This window comes from Nycticebus coucang, chromosome 9 (assembly GCF_027406575.1).
Source record: "Nycticebus coucang isolate mNycCou1 chromosome 9, mNycCou1.pri, whole genome shotgun sequence".
NCBI lineage: Eukaryota > Metazoa > Chordata > Mammalia > Primates > Lorisidae > Nycticebus > Nycticebus coucang.
This window is the reverse complement of record NC_069788.1, coordinates 110,390,836-110,407,199: the sequence shown is the minus strand read 5'-3', so window position 1 is coordinate 110,407,199 and position 16,364 is coordinate 110,390,836. Positions and strand designations below refer to the sequence as shown.

Here is a 16,364-nt window from a genome sequence, read left to right as displayed (position 1 = left end):
CACTATTTCATTTATAATAAAAAGTTAGGCCACGTGTGGTGGCCCATGCCTATAATCCCAGCACTTTGGGAGGCCAAGGTGAGAGGACTGCTTAAGCCTAGGAGTTCAAGACCAGCCTGGGCAACACAGCAAGACTCGTCTCTACAAAATAAATAGAAAGGGGCGGCACCTGTGGCTCAAAGGAGTAGGGCGCCGGCCCATATGCCGGAGGTGGCAGATTCAAACCCAGCCCCGACCAAAAACTGCAAAATAAATAAATAAATTAAATAAATAAATAGAAAGGCTCAGCGCCTGTGGCTTAAAAAAGTCACACAGTATAAAGTATTTAAAAAAGTCGAAGATGAGGCCAGGTGCAGTAGCTCACGCTTGTAATCCTAACACTCTGGAAGGCGGAGGTGGGTGGACTGCCTGAGCTCAGGAGTCCAAGTTTTTTTTTTTGTTTTTTTTTTTAAGAGTCTCACTTTATCACCCTCCATAGAGTGCTATGACGTCACAGCTCACACAGCAACCTCCAGCTCCTGGGTTTAGGCGATTCTCTTGCCTCAGCCTCTCGAGTAGCCGGGGCTACAGGCACCTGTCACAACGCCCGGCTATTTTTTAGTTGCAGTTTGGCCGGGGCTGGGTTTGAACCCACCACCCTCAGTATATGGGGCCGGTGTCCTACTCACCAAGCTACAGGCACCACCCGGGAGTTAAAGTATTTTTATACTCCTAAAAATAGCTGGGTGTTGTGGCAGGGGCCTGAAGTCCCAGCTACTTGGGAGCCAGAGGCAAGAGGATTGATTGAGCCCAAGAGTTTGAGGTTGCTGTGAGCTATGATGATGCCATGGCACTCTACAGTGAGAAAGTAAGACTCTGTCTCAAATAAAAGAAAAAAAAAGAGAGAAGATGAAACTCCTTTCGCTCCCAAGGTGACTAACCACTTAGCACTTTAGTGTGCGTATCTTAAGTGTCTACACGTGTGTGTGCCTAAAACGAAATGTACTTTAAAACTACTGTTTCGGGTGGCGCCTGTGGCTCAAGGAGTAGGGCGCCGGTCCCATATGCCGGAGGTGGCAGGTTCAAACCCAGCCCCGGCCAAAAACCACAAAAAAAACAAAAAAACTATTGTTTCATAATATTCTTAATTTAGATCAGCTTTCTCTAATCTGTAAAAATCATTGATTTTATACCAAAAATAACCTTAAAAGAAAGTTATCAGAAGACCGGCCAGTTAGTAATGGAGACTAAACTCCATTCTTACCTGCCTTGCCATTCTCTCCAGTCTTTGTGCTCATCAAGCAGGCAATAAACTTGTTGTCAACTTGCTGGAGAACCTGCCATACATTCAAATAAGTGGTACAGCACTAAATAAAAACTAACAAAGGCTCATCTGCACAGAAAAAGACAAAACTGCACTCTACTTGGAGTTGCTTGCATTGTAACACTCTTATCCCGCTGAGGAACCTCAGGGAGTCATCAGGAAGGGTCAAAGAGAGGCCCAGCGGAGACTTGCTCAGAGAGGTGTGCTAACAATGCTTAGAGCAGAGGTGAGATGCTCCCTACAGAGTGACTCTGGGGTTTTTTTGTTTTCTTTTTTTTTGAGACAGAGTCTCACTTTGTCACCCTCGGTAGAGTGCCGTGGTGTCACAGCTCACAGCAACCTCCAACTCTTGGGCTTAGGTGATCCTCTTGCCTCAGCCTCCTGAGAGTGACTCTTAATACACATAACAGGCAACATGAGCAGAGATGAATAACAAAGGGAGCTGAAATAAATTTTAAAAATTTCTGCAAAAGCAAGGACAACCATTTTGGAGACGCTAGTCCACTGAAACAGTAAGTTAAAAGCCACTGGTGGCCATACATCTCGGTAGCTCCTCTTTATTCAGGGACATAAGGCTTGCCCAACACTCTCTAGTACTACTTTATTCCACTGCCGCAGGGTCTATTTTTTTTTTTTTTTTAGATAGGGTCTATTTCTGTGTCATCTGTTTGTTTGCTCTGGTACCAGGTCAATGCCAGGTTAGGCATTTACCTAGATCCATCTAACCTGATTTTGTTTCCATAGTGAAAACAAAGAGACTAAGACAGCACAAGTGGTGAACAGAGGGCCAAGCAGAAAAGCAGATGAAACAGGGGGTCCCTTTTGTTACTGGAACTCCTCAATCTGGGCTTTCCTAAGCATTTACGGCCTCACACGGCCTTTTAGAAAGAACATCGTTGCACATCTAAGGACAATGTCACTAAAGCACTTGTTGATTTATAAATTATTGTCAACTATAAAGTCAATATATTAATATAATCTTCAGCAGAAATACTTCAACAATCCTCTCAACTGTGAGCCTGAATCCATAATTCATTCCCTCCAAACCAGTTTACATAGTAAGGGCATTTCTTTTTTTGTAGTTATAATGAATCCCTTACTTTTCCTTCTGATGATAAAAGTTCTAGTAAGATTTAAACACAGAGGTACCTTGATCAAGATGGTCTATATTATTAAATAAATCCAATTTCAAAAAAATTAGTCTAGCTTACGATACACACACACATATATGTATGTATGTATATATGTGTGTTTATGAGATTTCAAAATTGATCTTTTACCTGCATTGAATGAATCATTTCTTTGGTGAAACGATAGGGAAACAAGATGTTGTGAATTTTAACCGCTAAGCTCTCAGCCTGGCCACTGCTTACATCAACAGCAACCTAGAAAGACCCAGCAAAAACATCATTTAAATTTTAATTTTTTATATCTTCAGAACTGTTTTACAAATGACCTCAAAGTGCTTTAAAAATATCCATTTTCGGGCGGCACCTGTGGCTCAAAGGAGTGGAGTGCCAGCCCCATATGCCAGAGGTGGCGGGTTCAAGCCCAGCCCTGGCCAAAACCTGAAAAAAACAAACAAAAATCCATTTTCATATAACTTAGTAGAGGTAGGGTAAATTCAAGAATCTTAGAGAAATTCTAAAAGCTCTATGAATAATTAGTCTTAACAATTTTTATTTACAATCAAAAATTACTCACAAAAACCAGTATGGTGGTTTCAGAATGATTTTTCTGTGTTCCATGATCAAAACCCTTGAAGATATCATTAACTGAAGAATCAGTACTCAAACACTTGCTCATCTATTACCCTCATTACCACACACACAGTACAATCTGTGATAATGTTAACACAAAGAGAGAGCGTACACCCAGGTCCAATGACAAACTGTTCCTCCAGCAGGAGATTCACTACTTTATCTAATGATAATAGCTGTATTATCACCACCCTGAATACTTTGCCAAAGCTGCCAGTGAGAGTCTGTGAGAGTGGTAAAGACATTCACTATCCACGAATTGATTATACATGTTTAATCTAAAATGCCTAAGTTTCCAAAATGCTACAGATTTGATTCTTCCACTCCACATTAAACATTAATTTCAAAAGAAATTATTTGGAAATATGCCCAGTTTCTATTCATAATTACAAATCAGTATAGTTATTCATGCCCATATCTAGCTTAAACGAAATTCATATTTTATTTTCATTTTTATTTATGTTTTGTTTTTTTTTTTTTTTTTTTTAATTTGGCCGGGGCTGGGTTTGAACCCGCCACCTCTGGCATATGGGACCGGCGCCCTACCCGCTGAGCCACAGGCGCCGCCCTATTTATGTTTTTTTTTTTAAGGTTCTTACTGTGTTGCCCTGGCTGGACTGCAGTGGCTATTCATTGGCACAATCATGGCCTCAAACTCACAGGCTCATGTGATCCTCCTATCTCCGGAGTAGCTGTGACTACAGGCATATGTTTGAAATTCCAATTTTAAGGCTGGGCATGATGGCTCACATCTGTAACCCTAGCACTCTGGGAGGCCTCTGTCATTCAGTCTCATCACAGTCCTCTCTGTCTGAGCTCTTGGAAGGAAAGGAAGAATAAGGTTGCTTCTAAAAGGATGACACTTGTACTGAGACCCTCAGGAGTTCAAGACCAGCCTGAGCAAGAATGAGACCCCATCTCTACTAAAAGCAGAAAGAAAATGACCTGGGTATTGTGGCACACACCTCAATGATCGCTTGAGCCCAAGAATCTGAGATTGCTGTGAGCTATGACAACACAGCACTTTACTCTGGAGCAACAAAGTGAGACTCTGTCTCAATACAGAAGAAAAAATATTCCAACTTTAAAATAACAGGCAAAGAAAAATTGTTGCAGACCTACCTCTGGATAACGGGCAACTCTGTCTCAATACAGAAGAAAAAATATTCCAACTTTAAAATAACAGGCAAAGAAAAATTGTTGCAGACCTACCTCTGGATAACGGGCAAATACTGGATTATCCCATTCTGAGAATAAAGACTGAAGCGATTTGCTACCAACAGCATCATCCACAGTATCTAGGGCAAAAAGAGACAGGTAAAGTTGGCATCGCAAGTCCCAGAGAAGAAAAAGAGGGAATGGCATCTCCTGGTTGGTGAGCTGCAGCCTCAAGATCAAAGATCAGACACATTGTTCCTGTATTGTTACTGTTCCAAAAGTGTTACTGTTTGCTGAACCTCTAAATTGTTTTGATCTGTTACTTTTTAAACTATCTTCTAGCATTATAGCTTTTCTCCAAACTGTTTACAATAGATATCTCATAATACAAGTCCAGTCCGAAGAAACTACCGCTCAAATTAGAAGCCTCACTGCCTTTAGGTAAATATACCTTATCTATTCTTAAAAAGAAATAAAAGAATAATAGAGATCTTGATTTTTCCAAGAGCTCTGCTTAGATAAAACACTGCAACATGGAGTGCAACTCTAATATTTTTAAGAATAAAAAACATTTCTCCAAACACAAGACACCACAGACTATGCATAATCACCGAGTATTGACCTCGAGTCTGGAAAATTAATTTCTGATCTAAATGCATGTACTGAATTACTTAGTTCTGCTGTTGAACAGGGCCGTGGGGAATTCCTGGTTCCAGTAAAGCACAGCTGGCACTGATCAAGCTTAATGTAGTCCTGCCCTGCTTTTTGTGGCACCGTATGTACTAGGTGCCCTGAGGTGTCCTGGGTGCCCCGCAGTCCCTGTTGCCCCTACCTCTGTTGTTCTGTCTCATCACAGTCCTCTCTGTCCGAGCTCTTGGAAGGAAAGGAAGAATAAGGTTGCTTCTAAAAGGATGGCACCTGTACTGAGACCCTAAATATAAAAAAGAAAAACCTAGAAATTTAAAATTAAAACACAAGCTACTAAAAATGAAATTACATAAAATCTCTGCATAAACTGAATCAAGACATAAGGCAAACTAATTGAGAATCAGAAGTTCTTTGATGAAATTATTCTGTTAACTTTGGAACCTACACTGATGCTTGTTCCCGTTATCCATGCATACCAGACAGAATAATGACCTAGATGAGGTCATGGTGATTCTCAACGGGTGCAATTCTACATGAGGGGACATTTGGCAAAACCTTGAGACATGTCCCTTTTTATCCTTTTTTTTTTTTTTGAGATAGAATCTCACTTTGTCACCCCTGGTTGAGTGCCGTGACATCATAGCTCACAGCAACCTCTAACTCTTGGGCTTAAGCGATTCTCTTGCCTTAGCCTCCCAAGTAGCTGGGACTACAGGTGCCCACCACAACGCCCGACTATTTTTAGAGATGAGCTCTTGGCTCTACCTCAGGCTGGTCTTGAACTGCTGAGCTGGGCCTCCCAGAGTGCTGGGATTACATGTGTAAGCCACAGCACTGGGCCCTTGAAACATTTTTCATTGTCACAACTGGGGTGAAGGGTTCTACTGGCATCTAGTAGGTAAGGGCAAAATAGTGCTAAACATCCTGTGATGAATAGGACAAACCCTACAACAAAGAATTACCTAAAGAAACCCTATGTTTAGACATATAGTGGTATTGAACTGTCACCCATAACTTGATTCACCCTTCATAAATCCCTAATTTATGTCTCTATTATAACAATTATCTCATTATAATTATGTTCAAATAGCTGTCTTCCCTGAACTGTGAACTCCTGAAGGCAAAATCAGTTAACCTGCAATGTGACAGCACCTAGCACAGTGTGAATGATCAACAAATACTGAATGAATAAAAGAATAGATGAATGGGCGGCACCTGTGGCTCAAGGAGTCTGGTGTTGGCCCCATATGCCGGAGGTGGTGGGTTCAAACCTAGCCCCAGCCAAAAACTTCAACAACACCAACAAAAAGAATAGACGAATGACTGAAAGGTTCTCATTTCACACTCCAAAGTCTAGGAGATCTGGCTCAAACGCTACCTTTCTCTCTGGATGATCAGATTTGAGTTTTAGAAATTGCTGAATTTAACAACTTTTGAACAGGAGCAAAACATAATGAAATTGGTATTTCAAAAAGAAAATCTATTGGACAAAAACTTAGGAGATTAACAATGAAAAAATTAAGGTATGAAGTAAAATAAGGTTTATACTGCTAACAAAACAAAACTGAGTTAAAGACTTTTTTTTTTTTGAGAGGCAGTCTCACTTTCTTGCCCCCAGTAGAGTGCCATTGCATCACTGCTCACAGCAACCTCAAACTCTTGGGCTCAAGCGATTCTCTTGCCTCAGCCTCCCAAATGGCTGGACTACAGGCGCTGGCCACAGCACCTGGCTATTTTTAAAGATGAAGTCTCACTCTGGCTCCGGCTGGTTTTGAACCCGTGAGCTCAGGTAATCCACCTGCCTTGGCCTCCCAGAGTGCTAGGATTACAGGCGTGAGCCACCTTGCTCAGCCCAAAGTTAAATATTTTAAAGAAAATATTACCAGGGCTTCGGGACTTGACACTACTTCTTAAAATGACCTTTACAAATCCTCTTCTCTGGACATTTCTCTCTTAGCAGTGCGTCTCATGTGACTATTTTATGTATGGTTCCACCCTGTTCTAATGTTCTGCTATACGTCAGCCATTTCCAGAAAGGTAACATCCCATGTGAATGCAGGCGCTGAGGAGCCATCTTTTCATGAAACTTGATTCTATACCAAAAATATTTTTCAGGACACCGTAGGCGCCTCACTGTCCCCGGAGTCGTCGGGTCTCTGTCTACCTCCCTGTCACCCTCTCTGCACTATGTCGGGTGGCCCCCTGAAGGCGCTGTGCAGTGACTCTTAGGTGGAGCTGAGCCAGTACTTCGGGTGACAATGAAAAACAAGATAAATTACTGAAGAAAAGCTGTACACCGTATGTTGAAAATCTTTCCTTTTACACAACTGAAGAACAAATTATGAACTCTTCAGCAAAAGTGGTAACATAAAGAAAATCATCATGGATCTGGATAAGATGAAAAAAACAGCATGTGGATTCTGTTTTGTGGAATACTGTTCACGAGCAGACGCAGAAAATGCCATGTGGTGCATAAACGGAACTCATCTGGATGATCAGATCATTCACACAGATTGGGATGCTGGCTTTAAGGAGGGCAGGCAGCATGGACGTGGGTGATCTGGGGGCCAGGTACGAGATGAGTATCAGCAAGATTATGATGCTGGGAGAGGCGTAATGAAATTGGTATGGAAAACTGGCACAAAACCAATGAGTGATGAGAGCTCTGAAAAACTCCTTTGGTCTACTGAATCTGTTGAAGAACATTACCCAAGGTCTTCAAACAAGCTTAGTTTTATGAAGGTTTGATTAACATCTCTACTGAGCTGGAAGCAAGGACAGAATTCAAAAGAATGCCTTTAATTCTAGTATTAGAATCCTGGCCATGTGTCAGGTTACCAGAATGATTTTCTGTGACCAGGTCAAAAACTGTGTTCCTTGGCCACAGATTTGATCCATAAAGTTGATTAAAATACTATACTTCTTTTAGGAAGACTGGAAAAATTTAGAAATTTGTTTTACCATGTTTTTGTCTTAAGTAAATTCCTGATGTATATTGGGGCCTGGAATTACTGTTTTAAGTTTGTATGAGATAAAGTTTAACAAACGGGGGCAGCGCCTGTGGCTCAGTAGGTAGGGCGCCGGCCCCATATACCGAGGGTGGTGGGTTCAAACCCGGTCCCGGCTGAACTGCAACCAAAAAAAAAATAGCTGGGCGTTGTGGCAGGCGCCTGTAGTCCCAGCTACTTGGGAGACTGAGGCAAGAGAATCACTTAAGCCCAGGAGTTGGAGGTTGCTGTGAGCTGTGTGATGCCACGGCACTCTACCCAGGGCCATAAAGTGAGACTCTGTCTCTACAAAAAAAAATTAAAAAAAAAGTTTAACAAACGGAATTTTCCTATGTTGTATAGCTTTATACAGAATACCTATTCTAAATTAGGAATAGGTATTTCACACTGAATTTGTTTTCTTGTTACCTATAGCTTTAGAATTTGTTTTCTTGTTACCTATAGCTTTAGAATACCTATTCTAAATTAGGAATAGGTATTTCACACTGAATTTGTTTTCTATGAATTCTGATATCTAAAGGAAAAATTAGTAGTCAAGGAACCTTCCTAAATAGTTGGTGCAAAAGCCAAGCCAGCCTTAGACAGTGCCACAGGACACCAAGCTTCCATGCTTTACATAGCGGGAAATTAGGTGCAGGGCTTGAAGAGTATTTACTAAATACATTTTTTAAAAAAATGTAAATATTATGCCTAAAGCTAAAAAAAATAAAGAGTTTGTAACGTGGAGAACCTCAAATACTCTTAAGAGGTGGGGGAAAGGACATTGTCAATAGGAAATGGGATGAAATTCCAGAGACACAAGTTAAAACACTGCCTTAACATGATGAAGGTTGCTATCAGAGCCATCTGATTTATTCTTTTCATTTTCAGTGATCTTGGGAATGGAGTGGGGTTTTTGGGGGGTTTTTTTGTCTCACTTTAACGCCTTCAGTAGAGTGCCGTGGCGTCGTGGCATCACACAGCTCACAGCAACCTCCAACTCCTGGGCTTAGGCGATTCTCTTGCCTCAGCCCCCCAAGTAGGGGCTACAGGCACCTGCCACAACATCCAGATAGGGTTTGAACCCGCCACCCTGGTTATATGGGGCCGGCGCTCTGCCCACTGAGCCACAGACGCCACACCCCCCCCCGTCCTTTTTTTTTCAGTTTTGGCTGGGGCCAGGCTTTAACCCGCCACCCACAGTATATGGGGCCGGCGCCCTATTCCTTGAGCCACAGGCGCCACCTGGAATAGAGTGGCTTTTTAACAAGAGCTTTTAGACTGAGAGAATGCTCAAATAAAACAATCAGAAACTCACTGCAGAAGATGTCTATTCTAGCCAATTCTTATTCTGAAGTTTGTTTTCTTTCCCAGATTGTGCTTACTGAGGTTCAAGCCTTGATAGTGAGCTGATAGTCTCTATAGAGAGGGGAGTCTAGAGAATTTATGTTGCCTTCATAAGGCAGGAGGTGATTTCTCTGTAATGTTGTGAGCTTATTGCTCATTTAAAAGTGTTACGTCTGGGTGGTGCCTGTGGCTCAAGGAGTAGGGCGCTGGTCCCATATGCCAGAGGTGGCGGGTTCAAACCCTGCCCTGGCCCCCCCAAAAAAAAAAAAAAGTGTTACGTCTACAGGGCACAATGGCTCATGCCTGTAATTCCAGCATTTTAGGAGCCTGAGGTGGGTGGATAGCTTGAGGTCACGAGTTCCAGACTAGCCTGAGTAAAAGCGAGACCCGTCTCTACTAAAATAGAAAAATTGGGTGGCTCCTGTGGCTCAAGGAGTAGGGCTCTGGCCTCATATACCGAGGGTGGCGGGTTCGAACCCAGCCCTGGCCAAAACTGGAAAAAAGAAAAAAAAAAATAGAAAAACTGAAGCAAGAGGCTCACTTGAGCTCCAGAGTTGGAGGTTGCTGGGAACTACGATGTCACAGCACTCTACCAAGGCGATAGCTTAAGACTCTGTTTCAAAAACAAAAAAAGGTGTTAAGTCTAGTATAATTTTCCCTGATGTGATTTTTTTTCATTTAGCAACAAAGTTTTTTCTAACTTCCAATAGTTTGCAAAAGTTGGAACTGAAGTACCTCAGTGTGAACATGTTGTGTGTTTGTAGGTCTTCTCACTGAATTCAAACTGGTTATTGGAATTTTTTAAAGTGCTTAGAAAGAAATTATTTGCAAACATTTAATTTAATGACATACTGTTCATTTTTAAAACTTCTTTTTACATTGTAGTTTGAATGAATTTATTTTATATTCTTTTGTAGTAAAATATACATCAGATTTCTACAGGCCTGAAAAACACAAACAATAATTCTTATTTGAGTTGTGTCTTCTGTAACAGGCTTCAATAAAGTTGGTCCAACTTAAAAAAATATTTTTTTTGCATTAGGAAACTATGAGTTAACATGACCCTCAAGTGCACTACAAGATAGGCTAATCCTGAAAGTTAAGTAGGTTAGTGTCTTAAACATTGAGATTTATTTAACAGGGCAGAATTTATGGTGAATAAAGCAGCTAAGATTTCCCCCTTTGTTTTTGCAACAACCATCTCACAGTATAATGTAATCCAGTTATTTTTTGGCACCAGATCAAAAGCAGTCACATTTTAGAAAGATGAGGTGCCAGTGCCTTAGATTTACCTCTGATAAGCAATCAAGATAAGTCAGGACATAAAACTACATAGATTAAAAGCACATAAAGTTGCTTTAAGATAAAACCCCCCACCAAAAAACAAACAAACAAAAAAAGGTTGCTTTAAGAGCAACTTGATAGTCTCAGGAGCAATACTGAAAGAAAAGTTTTCCTATTTAATACTTTGAAAGTTACTATAGAGATTATTTTTCTTTGGAAAAACTTTGACAGGTAAAGGTCTTATCTAAACTTAAAGAAATCAGACCTAGTTGTTTGTACCCTCATGTTAACCTGAAATTAAAAAAAAAGGTGGGGGGCAGTGCCTGTGGCTCAGTGAATAGGGCACCAGTCCCATATACAGAGGATGGCAGATTCAAACCTGGCCCCGGCCAAACTGCAACAGCAAAAAAATAGCCGGGCATTGTGGTGCACACCAGTAGTCCCAGCTACTCGGGAGGCTGAGGCAAGAGAATCGCCTAAGCCCAAGAGCTGGAGGTTGCTGTGAGCTGAGATGCCACGGCACTCTTCTGAGGGCAACAAAGTGAGACTCTGTCCCTAAAAAAAAAAATGAAAGAAAGAAAGAAAGAACGAAATCAGAGCTTCCTGCTAGAGATATTCATCACAAGGAGAAATTACAAGTTGACTTACAGTTACATTCATACACTTAACATTCTCTTACAGCACTCAAGACTTTGAATGTGGATGCAGATTTAATGTCTATCCTCATAGTGCAAAGCCAGGATGTATAGCCAGACAGAAGTCAGCTTTACCATCTCCCCACATCTGGTTCTCAACACACTGCCAAAACAATGTCACTTTTTTTTTTTTTTTGAGACAGAGCCTCAAGCTGTTGCCCTGGATAGAATGCTATGGCACCACAGCTCACAGCAACCTCCAACTCCTGGGCTCAACAATGTCACTTTTTTGTGTGTGTGTGTGGTTTTTGGCCAGGGCTGGGTTTGAACCCGCCACCTCTAGCATATGGGACCGGCGCCCTACTCCTTGAGCCACAGGCGCCACCCAAGAATGTCACTTTTAATGTTGATTGAGACCTAAGAACTCAGTCTTAGTTCAGGCTCTAAGGTAGCCTTGTGGTATGATCTAAAAGCCATATTATCTGAATAACAGCTACTTATACCATAAACAGATCAAGCGGATTACCATATGCTTTAAAATAAAATACATTTGAAAAGTACAGTTACGAAAGAGTATACTTAACTTATATTTTGTAAACTTTATGGTCAAGTCTTACTTTCTTTAAAAAAAAAAAAAAGTTCATAAACATAGTACAGAACTGAGCCATAGAGTTTACTAGGAAACCTAGGGTGATTACAGAATCATGCTGGCCCTTAACCTGGGAGCCACAGAGAAAAAAACTTCCAAGATAATACCATGCTGGCACTGCAGGGGTCTTTAAAGACAAATTACTGGGGGTCGGGGGTGGCTCATGCCAGTAATCCCAGCACTTTTGGAGGCTGAAGTGGACGGGTCACTTAAGCCCAGGAGAGTTGTTCAAGATCAGCCATGGCACCATGATGAGACTCATTCTCTATAAAAAATAAGAAAAATTTGCTGGGCCTGATGGCACACATAGTCCCAGGTCATCACATGGCTGAGGCAGGAGGATTGCTTGAACCCAGGAGTTGGAGAATATAGTGAGGGCTTTCATCAAACCTCTACACTCCTGCCTCAGTGACAGAGCAAGGCCCTGTCCAAAAAAACAAAACAAAACAAAACAAAAACCTGAGGCAGAAGGATTGCTTGAACCCAGGAGTTGGAGAATACAGTGAGTGCTATCATCACACCTCTATACTCCTGCCTCAGTGACAGAGCGAGGCCCTGTCCAAAAAAAGACACATTGGTCCAGGCATGGTGGCTCACACCTGAAATCCTAGCACTTGGGAGGGCAAGGCGTGGATTGCCTGAGCTCACAGGTTCAGATCAGCCTAAGCCAGAGCAAGACCTCGTCTCTAAGAATAGCTGGGCATTGTGGCGGGCGCCTGTAGTCCCAGCTACCTGGGAGGCTGAGGCAAGAGAATTGCTTGAGCCCAAGAGTTTGAGGTTGCCGTGGGCTATGATGCCATAGAACTCTACCGAGGGTGACAAAGTGAGACTCTGTCTCAAAAAAATAAAAACAAAAAAAGGCACATTTCTAGGAGAGCTATGTATTTGGGAGGAAGGGTAAAGTAGGGTAGGAAAGTACTGTAGCTCTTCTCAGCTATTAATAGTATTATTTCCATCAAAATTTGATCATCTCACCTTCTTTTTGCATAAATGTACACTCATAGACACAAACTTACACCTATATCTTATATCAGTTTTTCATTCTATTTCTATATTGAAATGTGTTGGAGCTAGAGAATTCACATATACCATAAAACATATGTTCCATGATGTTCTGTCTGTTCAGATCACCTCTTTGAATAATGAGTATCTTACTCCTTGACCATATCCCATCTTCAAAAGCATTTAATGCCAGTGAACATATACACTTACCATTCTCAAGTACAACATCCACAGCCACAGTTGTCAGGTCTTTAGTACAAGCACTCAGAACATCCTCAGTAGGAGCCACAAACGTGCTGAGTCCAGTCCTCTTGTTGATGTAAACCATTCTTCCCAGGGCTAAATCAAAATGCTGCTGCCAATCCAAAGAACACATATTTGACTCTTCATTTTCAGGACAAGCTTTTGCTTTAGATTCCTTGGTTGGAAGGCAAATTCCATTTTGGGTGCCTGTGGAATCTTCTACCTGACCCATAAACATTCTACTGGGAGAGTCAGGACTTCCTGTCTGTTGTTCTGAAGCTCTGAGAAGAACATCTGAATCTTCACTGGTAACTTTAGAATTAGTATAGGGTAATACTGAAGGAGTTTCTGGACTCACAGAGTTCTCTGTTGTATTGTTGTTAGAATATGTTTTACTGTCTTTTTTAAAGGAATTATCCTGTGTGACAGAACCTGACATTGGGATGATACTATTCTCTGTTTTTTTATGCTCATCTTCAAGTAAGTTACAAAAATCTTGGGTTAACTCAATGCACACGCTTTTCCTACTGGAATCTGAATCTGGAAGTTCATTAAAATTCATCACCTCCACTGTTTCAGTCTCTTTTTCAGAACCCTTCAGTCTAGATAATTTAGAGGCTAGTGATTCAGGTGACTCCACAAGAGCCAACGGTTTTCTATTAAAGTGAGATAACTCCTGTATTGTTATAGGACTTTCTCTCAAATACAGCATCTGTTTTTCCAAACAATCTTCATCCTTGGAAAATGGAAGCTTCTCTGAGTAAAGCGTGTGACCTACTGGTTGACAATTACTATTTGGATCATCATGCTTTACAGAAGTGATTTTATAAATATCAGAGTTGTCCAAGCAGCTCTTATCATTCAGTGGAATGTCAGGTTCAACTTGAGGACTGAGATTGGTAGTGACTTCAATATCATTTTCCTCTACGTCAATATTATTCCCCTCTGTATCTTGGGGATTTTTAACCTTCCCATATTGCCTCTTAAACTTTTCTAAAGATCCCAGTTGTGAACTCAAGCTTAGCTTTTTATGCACTATGGGTTTGGAGGAACTGATCATTTTATCTGTTTTCTTACTACCATTCGAAATATGTCTACACCAAGGGAAAACAGAGGATGTATCAGGTAATGAGCAACCTGCATGTGATTTTTTACTACTTTCCTGAAAAACAGGAAAATTTTTAGAAGTTGTTATAGTTCTATTCCCTAGTCCATAACTTATATTTGTTCTGCAAAATTTTTTGTTGGGCATTTGAGCAGAATCTTTATTTAAAGTGCTGACTAAATCTTTGATGTCTGGGGTTTCAAATGAATGATGTGTTCTATTTCCAAATGTTTCTTGGGCACTTGTGGGACCAGGTCCAACTTGAGGACCTTGATAATTTTTAAATGAATGTCCTGTTTCAGTTGATTCAGGTCGCTCATTTTGTACCACATGAGTTATAAAGCCAGTAGAACATAATTTAACTTGTCCATAACTAAAAACATTTATTCTTCCACAACTACTAGGTTCTTTTTTTCTTTTTTCTTTCTGAGCACTATGTACTCTGAATAATGTTGTCTCAAAAGGCAAAGGATGGCTTCCCATTTCAGTGGCATCTTTAAATCGCTCTAGTTGATTCTGAATCCTATTAAAGATGTGGGCAGCACTAGGTACTTTCTGTACTTCTCGATTCATCCCACTCTCCTCAAAGTGATGAAGTGTCTGAAAAGGCCTTAAAAACATTTCTGAACTGGTCCCACATGGCTTTTCTAAAGAGTGATGCTCCAAACAAGGTATATTCTTATATTCTCCTGATTCTGTTGTTTCCATTGTCTGTTGTTGTAACATCCTCAATTCTGAGCAAAAGCTATCTTTGTTTTGTACAGATGACTCTGTCCTTATACTATGGCCTAGGCCATCTGATTCGTAAATGTTTAATAGTGAATCACTTGTATTTTTCCTGAGAGCTTCTGAATCCCTAGAATTCTGTGTGTTTGTGTTTTCCATAGTAGCTTTCCTTTTCACAGCTTTTGATTGCAAATTGAACATCTCATAGGAATCCAAAATATTATTACATGCTTCCTGGAAACTGCCCTGGTCATGTTTGTCATCAGAGGACACTTGCTTCTGAACAGTAGCACCAAATAAACTAAACTCATTATGTTCACTAAATTCCTTAATATCCTCACCCGATAATTCCACAAATAATTTTTCTCTCTTTAAAAACATTTTCACTCCTTCCTGAATGCAAATCAAAAGAGTATCCCAGTTCTGAAACTCAATTAAAGTTTTTGCAGGGTCCATGCATACATCATACTCACAGAATTGACACTGCACATTGATTATATATATCCCATGGAGTTCTGGAGCAGAACGATGCCGAGGACTTGAACTCATCTGCCTACTGGCAGAGCCATTCTTGGGCTTGCAGATGCTACTTTCTCTCCTTAACAGAAAGTCAATGAGTTTATGTAACTTTGTCTTTAGAACTAGTCTTTTGTTCACAAACAAAAACTGTATGTTTTTATTGTAATGTGCTTCAGAGCTGATATAGCCACTAAGCTCAAACTCCTTATATTTAAAATTTATTGCTCTTAACTTTTGGGACTTCCCCAGTCCATAAATCTGACAAAATCGGGAACGCACGTCTTTGGCTTTAGGGAGCTGAAGAACCATGGAACCAGAAACATCATTTCTCAAAGAGAAAGAAATAGAAGGGTGTATGAGTGAGACTGCTTCTATCCTCTGCCTAACCTTCTCGAACTCCAGTCTGGGATCCATGGATTTCCTCCTTACAGGTAACTGGTAAAATAGATTATATACTGTTACTGTTGTCCCGGCACTCGGTCTAGTCAAATCAGCTTCACAAGCTTTCAGGGCTTTTCCATTCTGAAATAGTTTCACAAAAGTTTTCATTGTCCTGTTTTTCTTGGATGAAATTTCCACAGCACTGGCCATGTGAGCTATACTTGCCAAGGCCTCCCCTCGGAAACCATAAAACCTGGGATTCTCCAAGTCTTGTGCTGAGTTGCATTTACTAGTGAAATAACGATTTCCCACCTTGTCCACATCATCACTCCCCATCCCAAATCCATTGTCTATCACTTGAACTTGGAAGGTTTCCATATTCACCCTGACAGCCACACATTTGGCTTCTGCATCAATACTGTTGAGGGCAAGTTCCTCAACACATTGGCCTAAGGAGTTTATGGCCAAACCAGAACGCAGTTTGGCTTGTACTTCAACTGACAAGCACTTAATCATGGCAGGTGAAAAGCTGGTGAGAATGCCAGGCGCTGGTTTCCTTCTCTGACTGGAAACAGTTGCCTATGAGAGTAAGAAAAAAAAAACACACACATATGCAA

The 16,364-nt window shown here is 40.9% G+C and overlaps 1 protein-coding gene and 1 pseudogene across 8 annotated transcripts in view; one reads left to right on the top strand and one right to left on the bottom strand.

Moving 5' to 3' along the window:
* Positions 1-16,364, bottom strand: part of MLH3 (mutL homolog 3) — a 59,810-nt gene that overhangs the window by 20,340 nt on the left and 23,106 nt on the right. For 6 of the 8 annotated variants that reach the window (XM_053602403.1, XM_053602408.1, XM_053602409.1 and 3 more), the window contains exons 2-6: positions 12,984-16,326; positions 5,054-5,152; positions 4,276-4,361; positions 2,584-2,688; positions 1,244-1,316 (exon numbers count right to left, since the gene is read on the bottom strand). In XM_053602403.1, the coding sequence (XP_053458378.1) occupies positions 1,244-1,316; positions 2,584-2,688; positions 4,276-4,361; positions 5,054-5,152; positions 12,984-16,326 (3,706 nt within the window). The remainder of the gene's footprint in view (positions 1-1,243; positions 1,317-2,583; positions 2,689-4,275; positions 4,362-5,053; positions 5,153-12,983; positions 16,327-16,364) is intronic. The other 2 variants (XM_053602405.1, XM_053602406.1) reach the window with 1 other exon arrangement.
* Positions 5,182-7,864, top strand: LOC128593967 (nuclear cap-binding protein subunit 2-like; annotated as a pseudogene).